The sequence below is a fragment of the Rhamphochromis longiceps genome, linkage group LG13, assembly GCF_057381845.1.
Source record: "Rhamphochromis longiceps isolate RC_006_pf linkage group LG13, R_longiceps_female_GT1.1, whole genome shotgun sequence".
NCBI lineage: Eukaryota > Metazoa > Chordata > Actinopteri > Cichliformes > Cichlidae > Rhamphochromis > Rhamphochromis longiceps.
The window spans coordinates 29,962,464-29,984,566 of record NC_140569.1 but is presented as its reverse complement, the minus strand read 5'-3'; the positions used below and the strand labels follow the sequence as shown (position 1 = coordinate 29,984,566).

At 45.4% G+C, this 22,103-nt stretch overlaps 2 protein-coding genes across 5 annotated transcripts in view; both read right to left on the bottom strand.

Annotated features, from left to right (window-relative positions):
• The window catches only part of bcl11aa (BCL11 transcription factor A a), a 54,080-nt gene extending 48,693 nt beyond the window's left edge, over positions 1-5,387 (bottom strand). Inside the window, exons 1-2 of one of the 2 annotated variants that reach the window (XM_085428969.1) lie at positions 5,085-5,387; positions 552-1,001 (exon numbers count right to left, since the gene is read on the bottom strand). In XM_085428969.1, the coding sequence (XP_085285095.1) occupies positions 552-1,001; positions 5,085-5,139 (505 nt within the window). In that variant the 5' untranslated portion in view covers positions 5,140-5,387. The remainder of the gene's footprint in view (positions 1-551; positions 1,002-5,084) is intronic. The other variant, XM_085428970.1, reaches the window with a different exon arrangement.
• Positions 5,388-15,863: 10,476 nt separating this feature from the next.
• rims1a (regulating synaptic membrane exocytosis 1a) overlaps positions 15,864-22,103 on the bottom strand; it is a 133,342-nt gene continuing 127,102 nt past the window's right edge. For all 3 annotated transcript variants that reach the window (XM_085428968.1, XM_085428966.1, XM_085428967.1), the window contains 6 exons: positions 21,792-21,824; positions 20,648-20,813; positions 20,102-20,214; positions 19,907-20,008; positions 19,628-19,767; positions 15,864-18,258 (listed from right to left, as the gene is read on the bottom strand). In XM_085428968.1, the coding sequence (XP_085285094.1) occupies positions 18,040-18,258; positions 19,628-19,767; positions 19,907-20,008; positions 20,102-20,214; positions 20,648-20,813; positions 21,792-21,824 (773 nt within the window). In that variant the 3' untranslated portion in view covers positions 15,864-18,039. The remainder of the gene's footprint in view (positions 18,259-19,627; positions 19,768-19,906; positions 20,009-20,101; positions 20,215-20,647; positions 20,814-21,791; positions 21,825-22,103) is intronic.

The following is a 22,103-nucleotide window of genomic DNA, read 5'->3' as shown; positions in this document are numbered from 1 at the left end:
AGAAAAGAAAGAAGAGAAAGACGCCCTAAATCAAACCACAGGGCGTCAACACTGGTGAACCCTCGCCACACCTGTGTTGTTTGTCTCACAAAGCCCCCCCCACACACACACACACACACACACACAAACACCTCACACGCTCCACCCCCTTCTAACCACTAACAGCCAATCAGATTTCTGTCACGTGTGTGTGTGTGTCTCAAAAAAAAAAACCCCAAACAAACAAAAAAGCTTCCTTGGACATAAAATGTGAAATAATGAAAGCAAGAGCTCAGGCTGCAGAAAGCACACACATCCGCTCATCTGCAGCAGTGAGCGCATCCAAAACACTGAGGAAATAATCTCGACAGTGAGCGCGTTAGAACACCTACGGGTGACATTTCTGACTGTGTCTTGGTCACTTTCTGGCTTCTGTCTGATCTGAATGGTTTGTTCACACTTAAGCTGATACTGAGGGGTCCTCTGGGGATATGATCTTGCCACATGGTGGCTGTGCTTGTATCCAGAAAGAGGTGATGTGTGTTGGTTGGTGTGAAAGCAGTTCTGGTTACCTGGGAGGGGCTCCTGTTTGGGGCAAATGCCCCGGGGTGATGAGAACCGGTCATCATCTTCGTCTGCCAGTGTGGCCTGGACACCCACTTCCAGCCTCCGGCTGCGCAGGGAGCCCATTGCAGGCGAAGGAGTGAGGGCCAAGCCAGGGGAGGGTGAGGGGGGCTTGTCCAGCCCCCTGCCCACAGTGAGGCAGGGCGGACCGTGGCATCGCTTCCTCTTGTGCTCAATGAAGAGCAAGATGTCCGCCAGGGGGAAAGTGGCCTGGCACTGGCCGCAGGTCAGCAGGTCCTGCTCCAGAGACGGGTGAGCGTCATGACCCAGCCGGGCCAGCCGGCCCACGTTCGAGCCCGGGTGGTGCCCGTTGAGGCTGCCACTCTCCTCCGAGTTCTCCGAGCAGCGCTCCGACAGCTCCTCCGACGAGACAACAGCCGTGGAGAGGGGCTCAGCTGCTGGCGAGTCAGAGGGGAAGAGGGAGAGAAGAAGACAGGGGTGGGAGGAAAGAGGGAAATTAGAAGGCGATGCTTACTCAGAACAGAAAAGCAAAAACCACATGTTTATATTTTCCTTTTCTCTCTCTCCTGTAATTCGAACCTATTAATACAGTTGTTTTTTTGTTTTTGTGAGAATTGATGACAAGGAAGAATCCACAAAACCTCTCTCAGTGTGGATCACAGTTAGAGAGACACAAAGCTAAATAAAAGGTCGGCATGCAGCACGCACAATAAGGGGGGTGAGAAAATGTGCCTTGTAATGATAGAAAAGCATGTAATACAGGGAAAATGATTACAACGCGAGCCGGTGTGGATCACAACAATAAATGGTGGGAAATTCTATCCTGAAAAGCTGCAAAGCTCCAATCAGATTGCTTCAAGATAACAATTTGGTAGCCAATGAGAGCTTAGAAAATGATGCTTAAACACAGTATTCACCGAAAGAAAAATAAAATAAAAAAAACTAAAGATGTGGACGAGTTTGACTTGCCTAACCTTGTTTGTAGAGGGTTTGATCCTGTAATCAGCAGAAGGGAAAACTGTCACAAACATGTCCAACATATGTGCCGGGGAAAGGGAAGAGAGGGCAGGCTGCACGAAGAGAGTGCGTCTGTGTGTGTGTGTGTGTGTGTGTGTGTGCACGCGTGCCCGTGTGTGTGCATGTATGCGTGTGGGCGAAATAAAACTCTTCCCTCAATCCTCGGCCTCGATTACATGTGGCTGACTTATAGTTCTTAGATACCAGGCTCTTGTACAGCGGGAAAATCGCCCCAAAATGAGCCGTTCAACCCGATTCCTCACCCCTCCGAGGCCGGATTAACTCCTCGCTGCTTTTTTTTTTTTTAAGAAGCCTTTTGTGGAGGCCAGACTCGTCCTGCAGCAGGAGGGAGAGGAGCGGCGCAGTCGGCCGAATTAGGGAGGCGAAACGGGAGAACATAATTCACCGTCCCTCTTTTAAAGAAAATCTTCCAGTCCAAGGTGAAGAGTGTGACTCTGCACTAGCCGCCTGATGCGTGTTGACCTTCTTTACTCAGCCGCCAATTTCACATTTTAATGAACTTAAGACCACAGAGAATCAAAAAATAGATTTTAATTTTCACTGTCTGGCTGATTGGTACAGATTTTGTCTGATAACAGGGATAGGTTAGAGCTCCTGCGTGTGTGTGTGTGTGTGGGGGGGGGGGGGGGGGGGGTCTAAACGTGGACTACATCCCCTCAAGGAAATATCATCAGAATGCCGCAACCCTGCGCGACATCTGTGCGCAAACTGGGACATGAAGATAACATGGTAAATTCCACCAAGACCGCAGCCGCTGCTGCTGCCCCATCAACACCCCCCCCCCCCCCCCCCACCCCACCCACACACACACACACACACACTCACACAGTCACACTTCTCTTTGATTTAACTTGGGTCAACACAATGCCACACAAGTTACACAACAGCTCCCAGGAGGAGGAGGGAGGAAGAAGAAGAAGAAGGGGGCATTAAATTCTCCGGATAAAACAACAATAACAACAAAATCTAATGGAAGCTGCATAAGCCCCTCACCTCTAAAGTTGAACTTGAGAGGGGATGTCTGGGGTGTTTAGCAGAGAATGAGGAGAGGAGGGCGAAAGACCTTAAATAAGATTTGATTCAAAAAGCATATGAACGCTAAATTCAACAAAACGTGTTTAAATGAGAGCCGTGTGTCTATTTTTAGAGCAGTGCAGGTAGATGAAATAAACAGGCAGAGAGGAGCAGAGAGGAGGATTATGTGTCTAAATCCACATGTCGGAACATGCACAACAAAGCTATCACATTTCCTAAAGGAGGGGGTGGAATAACTGTAAAAAATAAAGTTATAAATGTTTCATCAATTAGAAAATCATTTCAGCTAAGTCCACCGTTAAAGTTCCACCTCTCTCATCGATCTGTAAAAGTAGATGTTTAAACTGCTGGCTGACTGCCTCCCAGAATTTTTTTTTTTTTTAAATACCATCTTGGCAAAACATGAAAATGACTGATAATGTAGTTTATTCTAGAGGAGGAAACATCACTGAAAAAATAAACAAAACAATAAAACCCCACTGTTAACGTTTTAAATCCAGGCTGGTCTGTATGTGTAAAAGCAAGCACTGGGGCTGCGATGAAAATGATGTTCTATAAAAAACTGAAATGTAATAAAAATTAAAGAAGAAGAAGGGAAAAAAATCGATATTAAAAACACAGGTGCTAAAACTGAAAACTGACCACACGATGTTGATTGGGTTTTTTTTCTGAGGCCAAAAAATCTGAATTGCTTTAGTAACAAAATTTATGCAAAAATAAAATAAGCGTGTGTGTGTGTCAAGTGAGAGCTAAAGGGTAGGGGGGAGGGGTCAAAAGTCTGCAGAGGTGATGTATATTCTGAGTGTAAATAAATGATGCACAAGAACAATAAAAAAGAAAGTAGGTTTGAGGTGATGAAGAGGAATTCAGGATGGGGATGTATGGTGGAGGTGGTGTGTGTGTGTGTGGGGGGGGGGGGGGGTCTCCCTGCTTTTCTTGTTTTCTCCCCCCCTCCCTCTTTCCTTCCCCATGTCTTGTACACTCTCCCTTTATTCTAAAGAGATCGCCAAATAGTAGCCCGTGCAGATAGGGGCGGCAGTGAAACTCATCAGGTCCAAGTCGAGAGCCGGATTTTCTGATCGCACTCTGCCTCCTAGCGACGGCACGCGGTCATTGTGACTGTCACCCAACTGGACACACACACACACACAGACTCATACAGAAACACACACTCTGTCTCACTCCAACAGCCTAACACGGGCTACAGCCAGTCAACATACCGAAACACCGAAGCGTAAAGATGCCCAAATTCCCTCGTTTTCGTGTTTGCGGGCACTTTCCGTCGCTGAAAACGCTGCGAGGCGGCGCACCGTGCGGCACATGGCGCGGTGATAAACGCCACTTTGCCAATTGCCCTGCAGTTTCTCAGCACACTCATCTGCTCTCTCTCAAAATATCACGCTGAAATAACTCTGATAAAGTGAAATTAATTAAAAGATCCGGCGATAAAAGAACGCCGTGCGTAAAAGTAGATTGTGTCCACGGAGTTCAAACAATTTTGTCAGTTTTTTCCCCCTCACACACGCTGCAGCTCCAAAAACCCAACGGGCTGGCATTCATATCTTACCTTAGCTCTGTATAGCTTGGGAATCTATTTTTTTTAAGTTGGTCCACATTTATCTCTGTGGAAGGAGAGAAAAAAAGACGAACAAAAAGACCGAGCTGGCTATGCTGTCGTCCTGTTGCTGTTTCTTGTCTTTAACTCTGAACTGCAGGAGGATCTGCACTTTCAGGAAGAAAGCCTCTCATCTAAACTAAACATCAATAAACAGCTTTTACACGAGAGGCACAAGGATTTTTTTTAAGTATAAGAAAAATATCGATCTGTGTCGTCCGTGTTGCTGATACAGAGACTGTCAGACACGAGATTTTTGTCCCCCCCCCCCCCCCCCCCCTCCACTCGATCCAAAAATCCACCTCCAAGTTTTTTTGTTTTTGTTTTGGGGGGTTTTCTGAAAATAATCCCAAAAAAAGAAGAGATGTGAGAGCGAGCAGATGAACAAGCAGCATGCAGAACTAGCAGGCAGCGATATTCCGGGGTGAGTTCTCCACGAAGCTCCGCGGAGAGGACGCGCTCTGCTACCGGCAGCCCTGCGCGCTTCCACTGACCGGAGCGACCGCGGGGGCACCGGAGCCACAGCGAGTACATTTAACAGCCCACAGAAGCGAGAAGCTGCGGCGGGTTTATACCCACACACGCAAAACTTTTTCTCTGTGACAGGCTTTGAGGAGGAGGGGGGAAGAGATCTCCGAGCAGCTTTTACGCACGGAGGTGTCGCACTTTCTCGCCACGCTGTTTAAGTCCAGATGACCGCGGGTCCGAGCGGTGCGTCCGGTGTCCAGGAGTTCCAGCTTCGCTCCCGCCCCCTCCCCCCCGAAAAATCGTAGCTGAATGAAGTGAAAAGGGACCCAGAAATGACATTTTGTTTTTCTCATCTTTTACTTACGCGAAAAATCCCGTTTGCTTAAGTGCTGGGGTTTGCCTTGCTTGCGGCGAGACATGGTGGCTGGCGGCGGCGGCGTTCAGCGCGGATCACATCGGGGAGAGCCAGGGTTAGAGAGGAGACTCCGGTGGGGCAGGAAAAAAAATATCTTCATCCAACGCCTCTGACATCCACGAGAAGAGGAGGCGGAGGGGCAAGGGGAGGAAAAAAAATAAAAATAAATTAGAAATAATATAAAGATGGCGCGGAGGCGAAGATGGATCGCGGGATCGCCGTCATGGCTTTTTTGAGAAAGGAGAGCAGAGAGAAAAAAGAGAGAGAGTGAGATAGAGGTGGATGGAGAGAGAGAGAGAAGGGGAGAGAGATGGAAAAAATGGCAAAAGCCCCCCCTCCCCCCCACACACACACGCCACCCCTCCCCTCAACCCCCCCTCCACCCCCCACCCCCCTCTGAGCCGTGCAAGTTCAAGTGCACGGACGTGACGTTCCCGGCGAACTTGAACGTCAGGCGATGGACAGACACCCGACATACAAAAACATGGGCAGGGCCGAGGCACCCGAGTGGGAGTGGGAGTGGGAGGAGGGACGGACGGGACGCGCAGTAACAACACCAATGGACGGTCATTAGAGAGAGAGAGAGGGAGGGAGAGACAGAGAGCTCGGAGGGAGGGGGCTGGACATGAGAAATAGACCCGGTGGAAGCCAATGGACACAGAGATCAGGGGGGCCGGACAAGAGGCACTTGGAGGGAGGGAGGAGTGTGTGTGTGTGTGTGTGTGTGTGTGTGTGTGTGTGTGTGTGTGTGTGTGTGTGTGTGTGAGCGAGAAAGAGAAAGAGAAAGAGAGGCAGAGATGTCTAATGAAAGCAATATGCAGAAAGAGAGAGAGAGGTGGACGCAAAACAGGGCAAGGGAAACCGCGGACAGGAGCTCACTGGAGGGGGCGGATATGATACTGCTGCATATATACAGGAAGAGAGAGCGCGCGCGCGTGTGTGTGCAAAAGTCTGTCGCATGTAGCGGCTTCTGTTCGAGAAAAGCGCGCAAAAATAAGAAAAAGAAGAAGAACGGACACAAGCTCATCTGGACCGTGGACGGCATGCGCACGGACAAGCATGTGTCCTTAAAGCTCGGAAGGTTTTGTTTTTTTGTTTTTTTTTTGGGGGGGGGGGGGGGGGGGTATCAGACAGAGAGATGCGTGTGTTAAAATGACAGACAGCAGCTATCCGGTTGCAGTGAACAGGACAAACTGGTCGGGCAGCCAAAGAAGCACAGGCACCGTCTATAACCTGGGTGGCTTCACATGCGCAAAGTGGGCTGCATCACTGCTGACCTCCCGCAGTAATAATAATCACAATAATCATAAAACACACACTCGTGTTTTGGAACAGTGTTAAAGTGTCAGACTCCAAAAACCTAAAAAGTTTAACAAATTATTTACACGAACGTTGTTTTATGACTGTTTAAGTGAGTGAGGCAGACTGTACAGCACACTGATGCGCGATCATTTACACCAGCCTGACTTAACAAGGTCAGAGGAAATCAAAGCCTTCACTCCAACTTACAAACAGGGTTTGATTTTTAGTACTGATTGGTTTTAAGAAACTGCTTCGTGTCCTGAAGATCATGCCGGGGTTATTCACGCGAGCGTCACGCACACTGTGCAGAACTTTAACAGAGACATGAGCGTGTATTTTGAGTGGGGGTGTGGGGAGTATGTGCCCACACACGATGAGCACTACAGGGTCAACCCATTGCTTTCTTTCTCCCTATCCAAACTGAAGCCTCTCGCCACCGGCGGGACAGTTAGTGCCCGCTGTAACAACTTTGAGATGAGCCTTAGGTTCGAGCTGCTTACGGTGCGCAGGGGAGGGTGTTTTGCTGCTGCTGGTGGTGGTGGAGGGTGGAGAAGAGGAGAAGGAGGAGGAAGAGGAGGAAGAAAAAGAAGAGGAGGAGGAGGGGGGGAGAGCTTGTAAATACTCTGGTAATAAAGGGGGTTTGGTGATAGAACGGCAGCAAAGACGCGACTCCGCCGGTTTGTTCGGAGGACGCACAGAGGAGAGAGTACCGCCGGGGCCGGGCGGAGGAACCGGAGAAGGAGATCGCTGCGGTATACCGGGAGGGGGAAGAGAGGCAGACGGAGAGGATCTCCCGGGGAAAAGAAGCTCGCGAAGCACCAGCGGCTGCTGAGCGGGAGGAGAGAGGAGGATCCGGCGGCTGCTTCTGGAGACCCGGAGATACGCGCACTGACCGCAGAGGACGCGCACTTAATACCGAGGGGGTGGTGGAGGTGGAGGGAGGCAAGGCAGAAAGGAGGAGGAGGAGGAGGAAGAGGGGGGTGGGGGGGGGGGAGAAAAAGAAGAAGAGGAGGCGGAGGTTCAGCGTGACCAGTGAGTGAAAAATTTCTGCAGGTTGCAACTCGCTGCGTGGCTTATTAGACCGACCGGTAGCGAGGCGAGAGTGTGTGTGTGTGTGTGTGTGTGTGTGTGTGTGTGTGTGTGTGTGTGTGTGTGTGTGTGTGTGTGTGTGTGTGTGTGTGTGTGTGTGTGCCGGGGGCGCGTGCACGACGATTATCCCACATAGGGTGATTATCCCGTTTGCGAGCGTGTGGTGAAGTTGAGGCAGATTTAAAGCTGAGCGGAGCAGACGGGTTTGATTTACTGCTCAGAGTTTGATACGAAACAGGAGAGCAGCAGTAAACTACAACATCTGCGTTATTGTTTAAAAGTACAATAATAATAATTATAAAATAATCATAATAATAATCCGTGTTACGAGCTATTCTGTGTGAGTGTAAATAAGAGATTTGTGGATTATTTAATCCAGCGTGTCAGATTTTAACTGTAACCCGTGTGTGTATGTACGTTTGCGTGGATTAAAATATCACAGTAAGTGACATTTAGTTATTTATCTATTGTAGGCAGGCAGTGAAAAGCAAAGGAATTCAGTGACGACGGAGAGAGGCATAAACCTTTCATTCTTCTGTCTTCACGGAGCGCGTTTTGTTTTGTTTTCTTAGGCGTTACGTGGACGTTCATTGTGGATTCCCGGGTTTAGTTTGTGCAGTTAGGGAGACGTTTGTAGCGATTTGTTGTTAGAAATGTACTCTTTTCCCCCCTGAGGTGTGCATTGATCATTCAAAAGCTGCGTTAAAAAACAAACAAACTCCGTGCTGAATGTTTCCTCTCTGAAAGCGTTAAACACGGGTTAAAGGTGCCTCTCATTTGATAAATGACTTGGTCCGTTTCAAACTGGGATAAACCGGGCTGGGTGGAGTTGGGGTGAAGTGGGGTTGTTTCGCTCTCGGTCCGGGGCATCTGGTATCCTGGGTGGCCTGTTGCTCGTGCTGGCGACAGGCGGCCACCGCTTCCACTAAACCTGATCCTGTAACTGTAGAAGGTGACACGCGGAGGTGCACCTGAGTGAGAGAGAGGAGCGGAGAGAGAGAAAACATCCAGGAGCAAGCTGGGAATCTGTCACGTGACTGATCACTGTGGACAGGTTGTTCTAACTTCCTGATCAGCGTCTTTTTGTTTTGTTTTTTTGTTTTGGGGCGGGAGGGGGGGGGGGGGGGGGGGGTGAAAATTGGCTCCGTGTGATAAACTCTTCGCTTCAGGTTTGCGCGCACAGTGGGGCACGAATGTGACGTTAAACGTGGTTGTAAACAGGCCCGGACCATCAGCGTCCTCTGTCACCCGCACTTATTTAAGAAGGTTTTGTTTTTGTGTTGTTCATTACCCCTGCGCGCAGATCCGAGAACGCCAACCTTGACCTCTGTCTACACCCATCTCCATCTGTCGGCAACAAAGAATGTCTCTTCCTCTTCCTCCTCCTCTGCTCCCGTACACACTCTAAGTCACGGTGGGACATTGATCAAAGCCCGCAGCGGTGCTCGGACTCGGGGAGTGAGCCGGGGGGGGATATGTAAATGTTCGGCGCGTCGCCTGATTCCGTCATAAATCAGTCAGGCTGCACGTTTAATGCTGCAGCAAGAGTGTGTGTGTGTGTGTGTGTGTGTGTGTGTGTGTGTGTGTGTGTGTGTGTGTGTGTGTGTGTGTGTGTGTGTGTGTGTGTGTGTGGCTCACTGAGGTCCATATTTAATCTTTTATTACATCTCTGTGTTTAAAGTAAGTGTATGTGTGTGTGTGTGGGGGGGGGGGGGTCAGGTGCGTGCGCGCAGATAAAGAGCAGACAGCAGGATGTTAGCTGCTCCGTATGTAGGCCACACGCCGCCTTTTTTAACTTCACAGTTTCGCGCTCAGCACTTTTATTCTCCGAGCACACCTCAGTACGCACTCTCTCACACACACCGGGTGACCGGACACTGGAGCACTTTGACGGGGGGAGGGGGTACAGGGCGTCAGATCGGCGGTGGTCACATGCGCGCCTTCCTTTGCACGCACGACAGCTCCGGGAAAATTGAGGTACTGGGGGCGCATTTCAATATATGGAAATGACCGGGGGTGGGGTGGGGTGCGTGAGTGTGAATGTGGGGGGGCTCCGGAGATAAATCAGCTCCACACACACCCCCTCCGTCCTTTTCCACGCTCCTTTTTATCCGTTTCTCTCCTCCTCTCTCCTGCTTTGATGCTTTTTTTAAAAACAATCTTAATTATCCAGAATCCTGTGCGTAAGAACGTGCGATGTAAACCGGCCTCACACACACTTACAAGGTTCCACCGGACACGTTCCACACGCGTATGCGGCCTAAAACGCTCCCGCTTGTGTAAATGAAAGGATCCGATCTCCATCCTGCCAATAACACGAGCACACACACCCGAACAATTCGCGCTCGGCTCTTTCCTGAATTTACACACAAGTGCGGAATTATTTAGAGAAGTCAAATCTTTCCATTAATTTCCATTAATTGTTAACTTGGTTAGTACCTGCAAACCTGCTTCTCTTATTCGTTCTGTTCGTTCCTGAAACCACACACCAAACACGACAACAAACCATAAGAAAAAAACACAGATAAAAAGCTCCAGATCCTGTAATTCTTTTTTTCTTCCTGTCCTTCTTTCTTTCTTTGCGGAGGAATTTCAGGCTCCAGTCCCCGCACATCCCCACGTATAGAGAGCATGCACACACACACACACCTTATTTTTTGATCCCACAAAGCTTTACAATAAGGCGAGCGGGTTGGATTTTTTTCTTTCCACAACGCGCCCATTATCACATCTGGAGATGTGCGCGCACGCCGTTGCGTCGGAGCGCTGGTATTAGATGAAATCGGGCGGGATTACACGGCTATAGAGCAAATTATCACCCCCCCCCCCACACACACACACACACACACACACACACACACACACACACACACACACAACTTTAGATGCTTTCGTCCTCCCAATCTCCTTTTCGTGTGTGTGATGAGACGGTGAAGGTTCTCAGTCAAATTAAGGAGAGATGAGAGATTTTAAACTTCCGGTCAATGTTTAGGAGTCTGTTATTAATGTGTGGCTCACACCGGAAGCAGACATTTAGTGTGAGTTTTGCCGACCGATAAGGTCAACTGGGAACGCCTCAAAGGACCACAAACCATCCATCCACCTCCATTCACCCATCCTTAGCATACACAGGGGCGTTGATGGTGGCTAAGCCTAAATTGTTGTTAATTTTTCCCTAAATTGGTTCCTTTGGGGATGAACGACAGGAGGGAAACTGGGCACTCGGGACAGCCGAGTATTCGTCTGTCTCCGGGCCTGCAGATGCAGGGAGGGATGTCAGTAATGTCAGACTAGCACCATTTTAAGACTCGACTGCAGAAAGCTGACAAATAATCCAAAATCATTTGGAAAGTAATTTAGGACCAAGTATTATTGGAAACAGCTCACTGACTGACTCACACTGGAGGAAACATGCAAAACTAAACTCCAACAAACTTCAAAGCTGCTTTAAATGAAGAGCTGTATGGGTGCATGGTGTGTGTTTGGATGGTGTATGAGTGGACGGTGCTGATTAGGGTTCAAACAGCGACTAGCTTCGTCAGTCTCTGACACTCACCTTTTCCTGATCAGAATGAGCCCGGCAGCGCATGCGCTTGAAGTGAACGAAGCCTGGCTGATGTGTTTTATGTCGGGGTGAATAAAACCACAAACTCCATGATCGCTGTGACATAACAGCATAAAGACCGCCATTTAAATCAACAAGCTTCCAGTTGCGGTCGCTCGCCTTCTTTATTGTGTCCAAACAAGGACTCGAGCGCCCCCTTGTGTCCAATTGCGATCAGTATGAGAGCGAGTGAGAATATATAAGGGACCCCCGCTTTACAAAGCGCAGAGGGCCCGGAGACTCAGGATAGAAATATAATGGAGATTTATTTCAAATGAAAATAAATAAATACAAATAGTATTTGCTTTATTTGTTTTTGTTTTTTATCATATTAATAGTAGGAAAATACGTTTTGGACAAATAATTAGGTGATTTTACTTTCTGATAAAAACAGTTTTATTCATGTTTTTTGGGTTTGTTTGTTTTTAACGTAATATAAATATAAATTCACTGATGCCTCAAATCAATGAAATCATTCAAAGATTAGAAACTTAAGAAGAGAAGCAGCAGCGTGAGAGCTGCTGTTCAAGCAAGAACAAAGAATCTCAAATGTCGTTTTTGTTTAGTTTGTTTTTCAGGAATTTTTTTAAAGAAAAAAAATAATAACAATAAAATAATAATAATAATAACAAATAAAACCTCAGAGCTCAGAAATCTGGAAACAAAACCACAAACAAGCTCACCTTTCTGCTATCTGCTCATCTTCACTGAAAACACAGCTTAACGGTTAAATGAGCCGTTTATGATCATATTATTCTTATTAGATTTTTTAAAGCGCCTAATTTTAATTGTTTTGAAGGTTTTATAAATGAATATTTCAAGTAAAGGTATCTGTGCAGTGAGCTGTCAAATTGTGCTCTGAAAAATCTGTAAAAATATTTTATTATTATAATAAAATATTTTCAAATCTTTTATATACATTTTAAGTCTTGTATATTATTATTATTATTATTATCATTACTAAGAAATCGTGATCAGAGGCTAAATGATAGCATACGCCATAAACTGGGCCGCTCATCGGAGAGCTTGCAACGATAAATCCTGCTTTTTTCCTCTTTATTTTTTTTAAATGAATATCAATATTTTGCAAAAGCCGCACAGAAAGAAGGGGTGTGAGGCAGAGGAGGCCAGAGCTGTACCCACAGCGGCGGTGCGGCCCGGCTGAAGGAGCGGGGAGCAGTGCGTAAGGACTGATCTCACGGCACCGACTTTCTAATGAGCTCTGGAGCGCTGACACACAGTCCTCCACGAGGGGTGGGTGGGTTTCAAACCATTACCACCGAGGGGAGCAGTGTGTGTGTGTGTGTGTGTGTGTGTGTGTGTGTGTGTGTGTGTGTGTGTGTGTGTGTGTGTGTGTGTGTGTGTGTGTGTGTGTGTGTGTGTGTGAGGCTGGGGCTGGTGGAGTGAGGCTGCATGACAAATCTAATGTGACATGACACCCTTCTGTTTCAGTGTGCCTGTTAACCAGCGGCCGTCACACTTCCCCAATCAGCTGACTGCGAACACAAAAAAAAGAAAATAACTTGTGTGTTCGCAGACTGCGTCTCAGAGGACGACGCGCCACGGCTGACAACATATCATTATCAAAAGTGCTCAATTATACGTTATATTGTAACATTCCACAGGCCCTCCTCCTCCTCCTCCTCACAGCGGAACTGCGTCCAGCAGAAGAGGAGGTGACCACACTCACTCAGGTTAGAGCAGCAGATGGAAGCAACCCAGTGTCCTGGTTATTACGGTGTGTGGCTCGTGCTTATCAAGGCCGAGCACTTTCCAAAATAAAGTCACGACGTGTTCAATAAAAGCATAGAGAAACCACAATTATATTATTAATAATAAAGAAAAAACAGGGGGGGCACTATTGGATCAGACCGACCAAATCTTAATATGTTAAATTTACACGTGGCTGCTGATTGGCGGCGTCATTTAAAAGATTGCCGGACAGGTGATCTGACTGGGACTTGTGATAAAGACATGAAATTTCACTCCTTATCTTTGGCTTCTTGTCTACATTGTTATTTATTTTATTACTGAGAGCCACAAACTTTTTTGTTTTTATTTGTGGAACCAGGAGCCCACCAGGAATGGAAGAATTTTAGTTTTTTGTCTCACTGCAGTGCAAACTGTAGACTTGTGTTTTAGGAAGCTAAATGGACTTTTCTCATCTGCAATCTGTATATGAGACCAGTTTGTGCCATAACACCACAGATGCAACACTCGGTCATTTTAACAGAATAAAATGTAATGAAATCTTGTTTCTCTTGCCGTTTTTATTTTTGCCTCTTTTTGTTTGTTTATTGCACTGAGTTTGACACATGCTAAGCATATATGTCATATAACAGCACAACAGGGATTGAAACTCAGTAAGTCTGTATTCCTCCGATCAAAGGCTCAGAACAGTGGCGCAAAAATAAAACTCACAAGCAAAAATGTTTTGCTTTTTAATGCTTTTTGGCTCCACCTGCTCCCCAGAGGTGAATCATCACTGCAAATGTGTACAAATTTGTTTGGAGCCATCACTTTCATCATTTCTGTCCTGATGGGAGTGCTCTCATCCAGGATGAAAATCTGTCTTCTGATGAATGGTGTTCCGTCCCTCCGGTGGACTTCCACAAACTTGGTGAGTCCGTTTTCACATTGTAGCTGTTCCACTTACACGTTTTGGTGATCAAAAAAAACCAAAACAAAACAAAAAAACCTTAATGAGAGCTTGAGGCGTTTTTTCCTTTAATTTGTCACTTGTTCGTGTGAGTATGTCACTATATGAGGCATTTAGTATTTTTGAATGAATTTTATGGGAGCTTTGGGATCGGGATTCACAAAGTAGCATTTTTATGTAAAAGAACAGAAAAAAATACTTTGCAAAAGAAACTATCAAAATGTACAGTATATGTATACAAGCTGAACGCATACTGTGTGTACTTTACAGGCATGGCATAATTTTCAAACTGTTTTCATTTATATTCGTCTCTGAAATATTTGTCAGCACAGTGCATCACCTGTCTTAGTGTAAACCACGCCTGACAGAGGGAAAATGATGAGATCCAATGTTTCTGCCAGATTTGCAAATTGATTCGTTTCAAGTCACCACTAGATGGCACTAAAGAGCTACGAATGTTGCACCTAGGGCTCAAGCGCTTCTTTCACTAACGTACACCGGACTGTATGTGTGTCAAGTAGTTTAGTAACTTTATGAGTTCAATTGTGAAATTTAAAAAAAAGCCAGACTATTTGTTTTGTGGCCAGTGAAAACAAAACCCATGAGAAATGAAAATGAAATCATGACACAGGCTGAGTGTAAAGACGGTATTTGCTCAGGAGGCTGGATGTATTGTTTGCTATCAATCAATCATAAATGCGTCAGAGAACTTTCCATCCTCTGATCTCGTACATGCACCTCCTTCATATCAGCTCACAGTTTAGTGTGTAACAAGGTTTTTATACTTAACTAACACTAAACTAAAAACTAGAACTAGAAGTCAAAATAAATTTTTGTTAAATAAACTAGACTTTTGGCACTGTTACTGTTCACACCGGGTTCTTTCTGTGTGGATCGTGCATGTTCTCCTTGTGTTTCCGTGGGTTCTCTCCAGGTACTCCAGGTTCCTACCACAGTCCAAAGACATGCACCTAGTGGGGTTAGGTTAACTGCTGATTCTAAATTGCGCAAAGGCGCAAAAAAAAAGTTTTTTTGTAAAATGTGACGAGCCATGAACTCTCCCATTTTTGCGCTGACACTGACCATAGCTGAGAAAAGTGAGGCCTGAAGTTCTTTGGATGTTGTTCTGGGTTCCTTTGTGACCTCCTCGGTTGGCCACTCCAGCAAAGACTCACCACTCTTCCAGGTTTTCTCCATTTGTGGGTAATGGCTCACACTGTTTCACTAGAGTCTCAAAACCTTAGAAATGCCTTTGAAACCCCTTCCGGACTGAGAGCTGTCAATGACTTTTCTTTAGATTGTGACATGGTGCATTGCTTTTGAGATCTTCTAGACGGCTTCACTTTATCAGGCAGCTTTCTTTCTGGCGTGTGGCTAGTGAAAGTGAACTCAGCTTTCAAAAAAATGTGGTTAATGACAATTAATTCATCATTTAACAATGGGGGTGGCAATTAGGGCCAGGCCGCTGTTCTTTGCATCACTTCCACTTTGTCGCACTGTCAACTTAATGCTGACATCATTGGTCAGGTCCAGCCATCTTCTTGCCTGCCTTAGATGCCAATCAACCTGCACTCTGCATACTTTCTATCTCAGTGCTCCTCTGTCATTTTGTGCAACTCACCTCCTTCTCAGTTTTCGCCTTGCCCTGGTCACTCAGAGCTCCATCCAACCCTCCATCTTCATCTTCATCACCACCAATAACTGGACTCCAGGGGGTCCTGTCCTGATTCCAGTTACCACTGGCATTGCATTCTGCAGTGATGGGTCATCAGAGACTAATCTCCCAAAAGCTTAATTCATTTCTGCAACTCGAAAAATTATGCTCAATAATTCCAAATGACCTCCTTATTGAAGCATATTTATAGCCACTTGGGGCTGGATCTAAAAGTGAGACAGTTAAGACACAAGTGTACCATCATGTTGCTCATTACCACCATTCACCAAGTTTGTGCTTCTGAAATTGTGAAGAAACCTATATATAAAAAAAAAAAAATCACATTCAGCATACGACATGTGCCTTTAGTCATCAGGTACACAATAACCTGGGAGCACTGGGTTCAAAAAGGCCACGCTCTTCTTCCACACAGTCTTTTATTTGTAAATAATAAAAATGAACTCTTGAATATAAAACATACACATCAGTAGAGCCACATCTGTTATACAAACAAGAACTGTTGCAGTGAATACTTCATCTTTCGTCTAGTATCGTGGTTTGGGAGTGGGGAGCCATGGGCTGTAAACAATCAGTATCCCTGGAGTAATACTGACAAAGGAAAGGGGCAGTCGGCCGTACCGCCAAGTGCTTCAACAAAAAAACATCTGCAAAATATGTCTGCAAAACCAGGTTTCTTGTTGGCTTTAGAAGTCCAGTCCAAACCAATAAACGGGGGGAGAAAAACATGGTTTTCAGGAAGAGAAAGTAAACTTTGCTCCAATTGGTTCTGCTTGTTTTTCTGCAACTGGGACAAAATCAAAATAAAGGCCTATTGGCGCCCACTTGTGTCTCGTAGCCACTCAGCAGCTCAAGCACTGGGCGCGTATTCCCCTCAACAAGACCAGGAATGTTTGTGTGTCAGCGATGCGTTTGTTCGTTCATAACTTAAGTTCAAGCCTAATTTGTATGTACAAAGTGTGCATGTCTGCGTGTATTGGTGACGGGTGTACAGTCAGATACACTCTTTTTTTATATTCATATATCTATATCTTTATAATTTATATCAAACTCATAATGATACTTCATATACATTTAGCTGTTATACACACATTCTCTATCTCTGTCTCTTGCCCCGACCGTCATAAACTACAGTTTAGACACCTACATCCTCGGATACGCCAGGGGTTCGAGTATGCTCAGTACTACAGAACAGCACTGTTGTTCAAAGGGTTCAAAGAAAAAAATAATTCAGACAATTTCTTTTTTTCTTTTGGAGACTTCCTAATACGGATATTTAGACCCAGAGTGGTAGGCGAGGCCTGGGTGGGATTGTCACCCTCCCCCCCATTAGATCCGCTCTTGTTAGGGGGCGGGGATGGCTTGGCTTTTCTCGGTTTGTATTCATATTCAGTACGAGCAAACTGTACAAGAACATGCAACATACAAGCTGGCCTAAAAGTATGTGGAACTAACACACATAGTCTAGTCTTTTTTTCTGTTTTTGTTTTTTTGAGAATTGTTCCTTAATTTGTCTCGTCTTTCGATTTTACAAAAAAGTAGAGAAACGAACCGAAAAAACGAAACGGAACGAAAGAAAGAAACGTGCATGCAGCTTGGGGGCCGGGGAGGGGGCGTCCCCGAGTCATGCTGCTCCCTCCCACAGGGGGAGTTCGAGGGGTTTGGGGAGGGGAGGAGACGGGCGGTGGCGGTCGGGCGGAGGGTATTCAAAGAAATGTGGCCTGGCCTTTGTCATTGGCCTTTGGCATGCCATCGCTCATAAACCAAACATAGACATACACAGAGGGAGTCTGCACCATGTGGCACCATTCTGGACAGTGGGCAAAAACAAAGGCAGGAAAAAACAAAAGATCCAAAATCAAAAGTGAAATTCTAATCCGCAATTTGGTCTATGTTTTCTTTCCACACGGAAAAGGTTTGGCCTCGATTCGAATGAACGAGTCCAGCTTTTCCTGTCAAGGCTAAGAATGTGCGAGTGCATGTGCAGGCTCCCTTTCCATCACGGTTAAACGGGACCAACCCTCTGTCCCCTTGAGCTCATCACTATCGCCACGGTAAAACCTGAAGAGACAACAGCCAAACCTGTGAAGCCGCAACTATTTGCTACTTCCACACTTTTCCCTGTGGCCTGGCTGTAAGCTCTACTCTGATTGGCTGGAGGGTTACTAGGCGGAGAACCCCACTTTGTTTGGGTGCTCTGATAGTGGCTGCACAAGGAAATACGGAAAAAAGAAAACAATGTTGGACAGAAGCCTCCACTGCTGCAGGTCAGAGGAGAAAACAAAGAAAGCAAAACTTTGAACACAAAAAGGTGTAAGGAGGAGGGAGAGGGAAGGTGTGAGACGTGATTGTCAGACTCCAGCTAAGCTTTGATTGGCTAGTTCTATCTCTCCCTCTCTTTCTCACTCGCATTCCCTGTCTCTCCGTCTGGCTTTTCATCATTTGAAAGAGGGCTTCTCGTCGACATCCTCGGGGCGTGTTGTCACCCCTCTGCTCAGTAGTGGTCCAGTAGCTGTGGTCCATTATTCTATTTTGTCACTTAAGGGGTGTTGAGGGGTAGGCGGTCACCGTCCGGTCACTAGGACCGAACGCCCGGCGGCGGTCCTGAGCTGTCCAGTGACGTCTGAGACGCCAGCCGTGTGAGCGGAGCTAATGTAGGGTCCACCAGGGAGGATGGTGGAAAAAGTTTGTACCAGCCGATCACCGTACTAGAGAGGTCCAGCTCCTCCAACAGTATCTGTGCTACACCCATGAAACATTTGTGGTCCAATCGTCCATAGTCACCCCACACTATCACCTGGAGGAAAGAACGGCAGATGAATTGATTTAGGATTGACTGAAAAGACAAAGGTACAATCACCACAACACATAACCTTACAGATTTCCAGGTTCAACGCGCAAAGGAAAACAAAATGCTCATAATAAAAGATTTTAAAATGCTTTATGCATCACTTCAAATGACTTACTTACCATTTCATTTTACTTACAGTTAATTATTTCTTTGTTTCCTGTAAAAACCTGATTGCAACTAAGTATTTGTAAGCAAATCAAATGACATTCTAATTTCTAATAAAATACACTGAAATTCCTTTAATTACAGGGGACTTATACCCTTAGTTGTGGCCCGTATCATAGTGTTAACGTGTTCCGTTCTAATCCTACTAATTAAGTCAAAACAATAAAATAAACAGTAAAAACAACGCACTTTCTCAACACACTCGTTTTTGGGGTTAAACAAAAACTTGTAATTCCAGAAAAAAAGGTTGTCCACTGTGCTCACTGCGCCATTCAATGATGCAAACGTTCTTCTCGTGCCTGTACCCTGATCTGTGCCTTGATACAATCTCAGTGTCTCTGAAGCCTACAGACAATCTCTTGGACTTCATGGCTTGGTTTGTACTCACATGCACTGTCAACTGAGGCTGAATTTACCACCCCAATTTACCACATTTCCGATTTACCACGTCCCAAGCCTTCCCACGTGAAAGGTAACCTTCCACGTCCCTATGATACGCACCGGATTGTGAATGGACTCCAATGGAATGACGTAATAATCGTATGAGACAGTGTTTTCCAAAGCGATTCATGACAAAATAAAATAAATGTACAAGTGTAGATTCATTGCAAACGGTTCTCATGTTTCCGAACGCGTAACATACAGACGATTTGTCACATATCGTCGGTATGTTACGCTTTGGGATGAGAACGTGTTGCAGATGGACTGCAATCAATCAAACTGCTGACAGGTGATCACTGGAAACAGGAAAGCGTCTCGGAAAAGCTTGTGAATGTACATGTTATATTTTGTTTTTGTTTTCAGTAAAGCTGGAATAAACCTTATTTTACTTTGTAATTATGGGCATGAATCTGAGGTGAAAAATGAATTTAATCCATTTTAGAATAATGTTATATATGTGACGTGTACAAGAACATAAATGTGGAACACGTTAAGCACTGTGAATGCTCTCTGGATACTCTGTAAAGGCTATGGACTATTGGAAAGTACCATAAGTCTATTGTTCCAAGATATACAGTCTATGGCAGTTTCACTGTAATGTCCCCAATAACACTCTGACCTTTCACTATTAATACATTTTTAACTAGAGCTTCTTCTTTCAACGAGTTTTCCCATAAAAAAAGTGATCATGAAAAAATGTGATCATTACCTGAAGCACCTTGCCCTGGGGACTCTCATCGAAGAGCAGGTGCTGCTGGTAGAGCGGCTCCAGGGTCTTTCGTGCAATCTTAGTTTTCTTTTTGGCTTTACATGTTCCATTATCCAGCAGGTACACTTTTACATAGGGAGCTGAGAGAGTGGTCAGGAGAGGGTAAAAATAAGTTTTATGGGAAAAAACGGGGACAGTATGGAGGTTGCTTTAGGTTGCATCCACCTTAATTTAACTGTAAGTGCTACAAGGAATTAGTTTTGTATGAACGTGTGTTACCTGGGAGGGATTTAGAGCCTGGTTTGGGGGTAAGGCCTCGTGCCCTGATCACCTCCACCTCCAGCTGGCCTTTCTTGTCCATCAAACCAATCTGAACATCACCTGTTTTTAAAAACAGACCATTTCAGAGAATAATGTGCAACACACAAAATCTCTCTTTCTCAATTGAGCAGAGCTGATGAAGCTGTGACTCACCCATAGCTGGTGTCGCCAGCGTTTGTCTGCCCACTAGCTGACCGGGGCCTAATCCATCCAAGAAGTCGCTGAACTGACTGTCAGCACCCAAACGCATCCCTGAGAAGATCAAACTGACATACACAAACACAAATGAAACCTGTCCTCAGTTTTTGACTCCATCTAGTTTTTAGAGAATCAGTAAAAACTTTTTCCAAAAATTCTTAACAGCATTTGATGTTTGTTGTTTAGAAAGATAACTTTCTGTTCCCTGCAGCCAACAAAACAAAACAAAAATGATCTATTCTGATTGCTAAGAGTGCTAAAAGTAAGTAATAGTCGCAGAGTAGTCACTGATGACAACTCAGACCTAAGAGGGTTAACAATCAATTTAATCATTATTCAGAGAGCTAGTATGTTTGTTGGAGTTGGAGTTAAAATGAAAAAAAGACCCCAAAAATTGAGCTCTTAGAGGTTTGATAGGGAACATAAATACATCAGAGGAACACTGACAGTGCCCTCTGTGTGTTGTCCTGTGTTTTGGCAATATTGTCAGCATGTACGTACTTCCCCTCAGAGCTGTAGCTGTTCATGCTGCCGTCGGTCGACTCTCTGCTCGCCTGTCGGTTCATGGCTGACCCTCCTCGTGGATACTCCACCGCCATGCCCGTCTCCACACTCCTCTGGATGCTGCTGCTGCCGGCCTTACCCACCTTCTTACCTGCTGACGCTTCTGTTGCAAACACAGGAAAACGGGCTTTAGCCACTGGTCTTTGCATGTGTCATTCAACCCTAGGTCCTAATCAGTTATCAGGCATCTCTGATGGATTTCTCTTTTTTTGTTGCAAAAATTCAACATGATAACTACAGCCTAAGATATATCTCTTCAGGCCTTCCCATGCAAAATAACATCCCACGGTGACATCACCAGCATTTCAGTAATACACTATTGTACGACAGACAAATCTATGCAAATCTTTAGATGCTTTTATTTGGGAATTGTAAAAAAATTTTAATGGTACTTAGGTGATGAGGTCACTGCAGGAAAATCTGACTAAAAATCAAAAGTCAGTCCACTCACACCTCAAATGTTTAGCAGGGATGGAAAGGCAAAACTCAGAGGGTTGAGGAAATAACACAGTGTCTGCATCAAAAAGGAAGAGTTCAGTCATTTTCAAAAGCCTGCTGTTTGTTCATTTGTTTTTATCATAAACACAAAGTTCTTTCAGACCCACTTTAATTTTAAATGTAAAATTCAAAGACAAATATTGTATTCTCAGCTCATGAGAACACTCTGAATTCACTGAGTCAGGCTTCTTCCACGACCGAACCAGCCTTTAAGCATAATGGTTAAACAAGAGGGTGGAGTAAGGAAGCGTGCCGGAAACAGTTCAGGAACGGTGTACGGAGTGCTGGGAACATTCATCATTCCTAACTGAACCACTTCTTATGCTTTCTGTGCCTGACTTTGCCCTATTCTGCCTGCGTCTGTGAAAGTGGGACGTGAGTGTGATGTTACATCGAACTGCTGCTATACAAAGTACTTAAGGACTAATGCTCCTCCTGGTGTACAATGTGGGGTCACGCTCTGTTAATGATCCTGTATTTACTATTCTGCGTGAGGCAATGACTAATCAATTACTATTATTACACAGTTAACCTTCCTCCTTGTTGTATCCTACAGTCTCTGACTTCCTGCCTTTTGCTTTACCTTTCTGTCTGTCCGCCGCCTTACCCGCCGCCTCTGAAATAACACACATAACAACAACAAAGCCAGTAAACAACAGCAACATCAGCACACTGGTTACACTGGTAAACTTGTACATTTTTTAAAACTTATTCTTCAGGATTTAGTGACCACACTGTATTTATGTATGTATGTATGTATGTGTCCTTTATAAAATCAAAGTACCACTTATGAAATCCAGCTTGCTTTGTGTAGATAAAGAAGCATCAGATTAAGGAATCAAGTTCAGTTTAAAATGTTATAAATGTGTCCTTGAATTGTGTATTGAAGCGATAT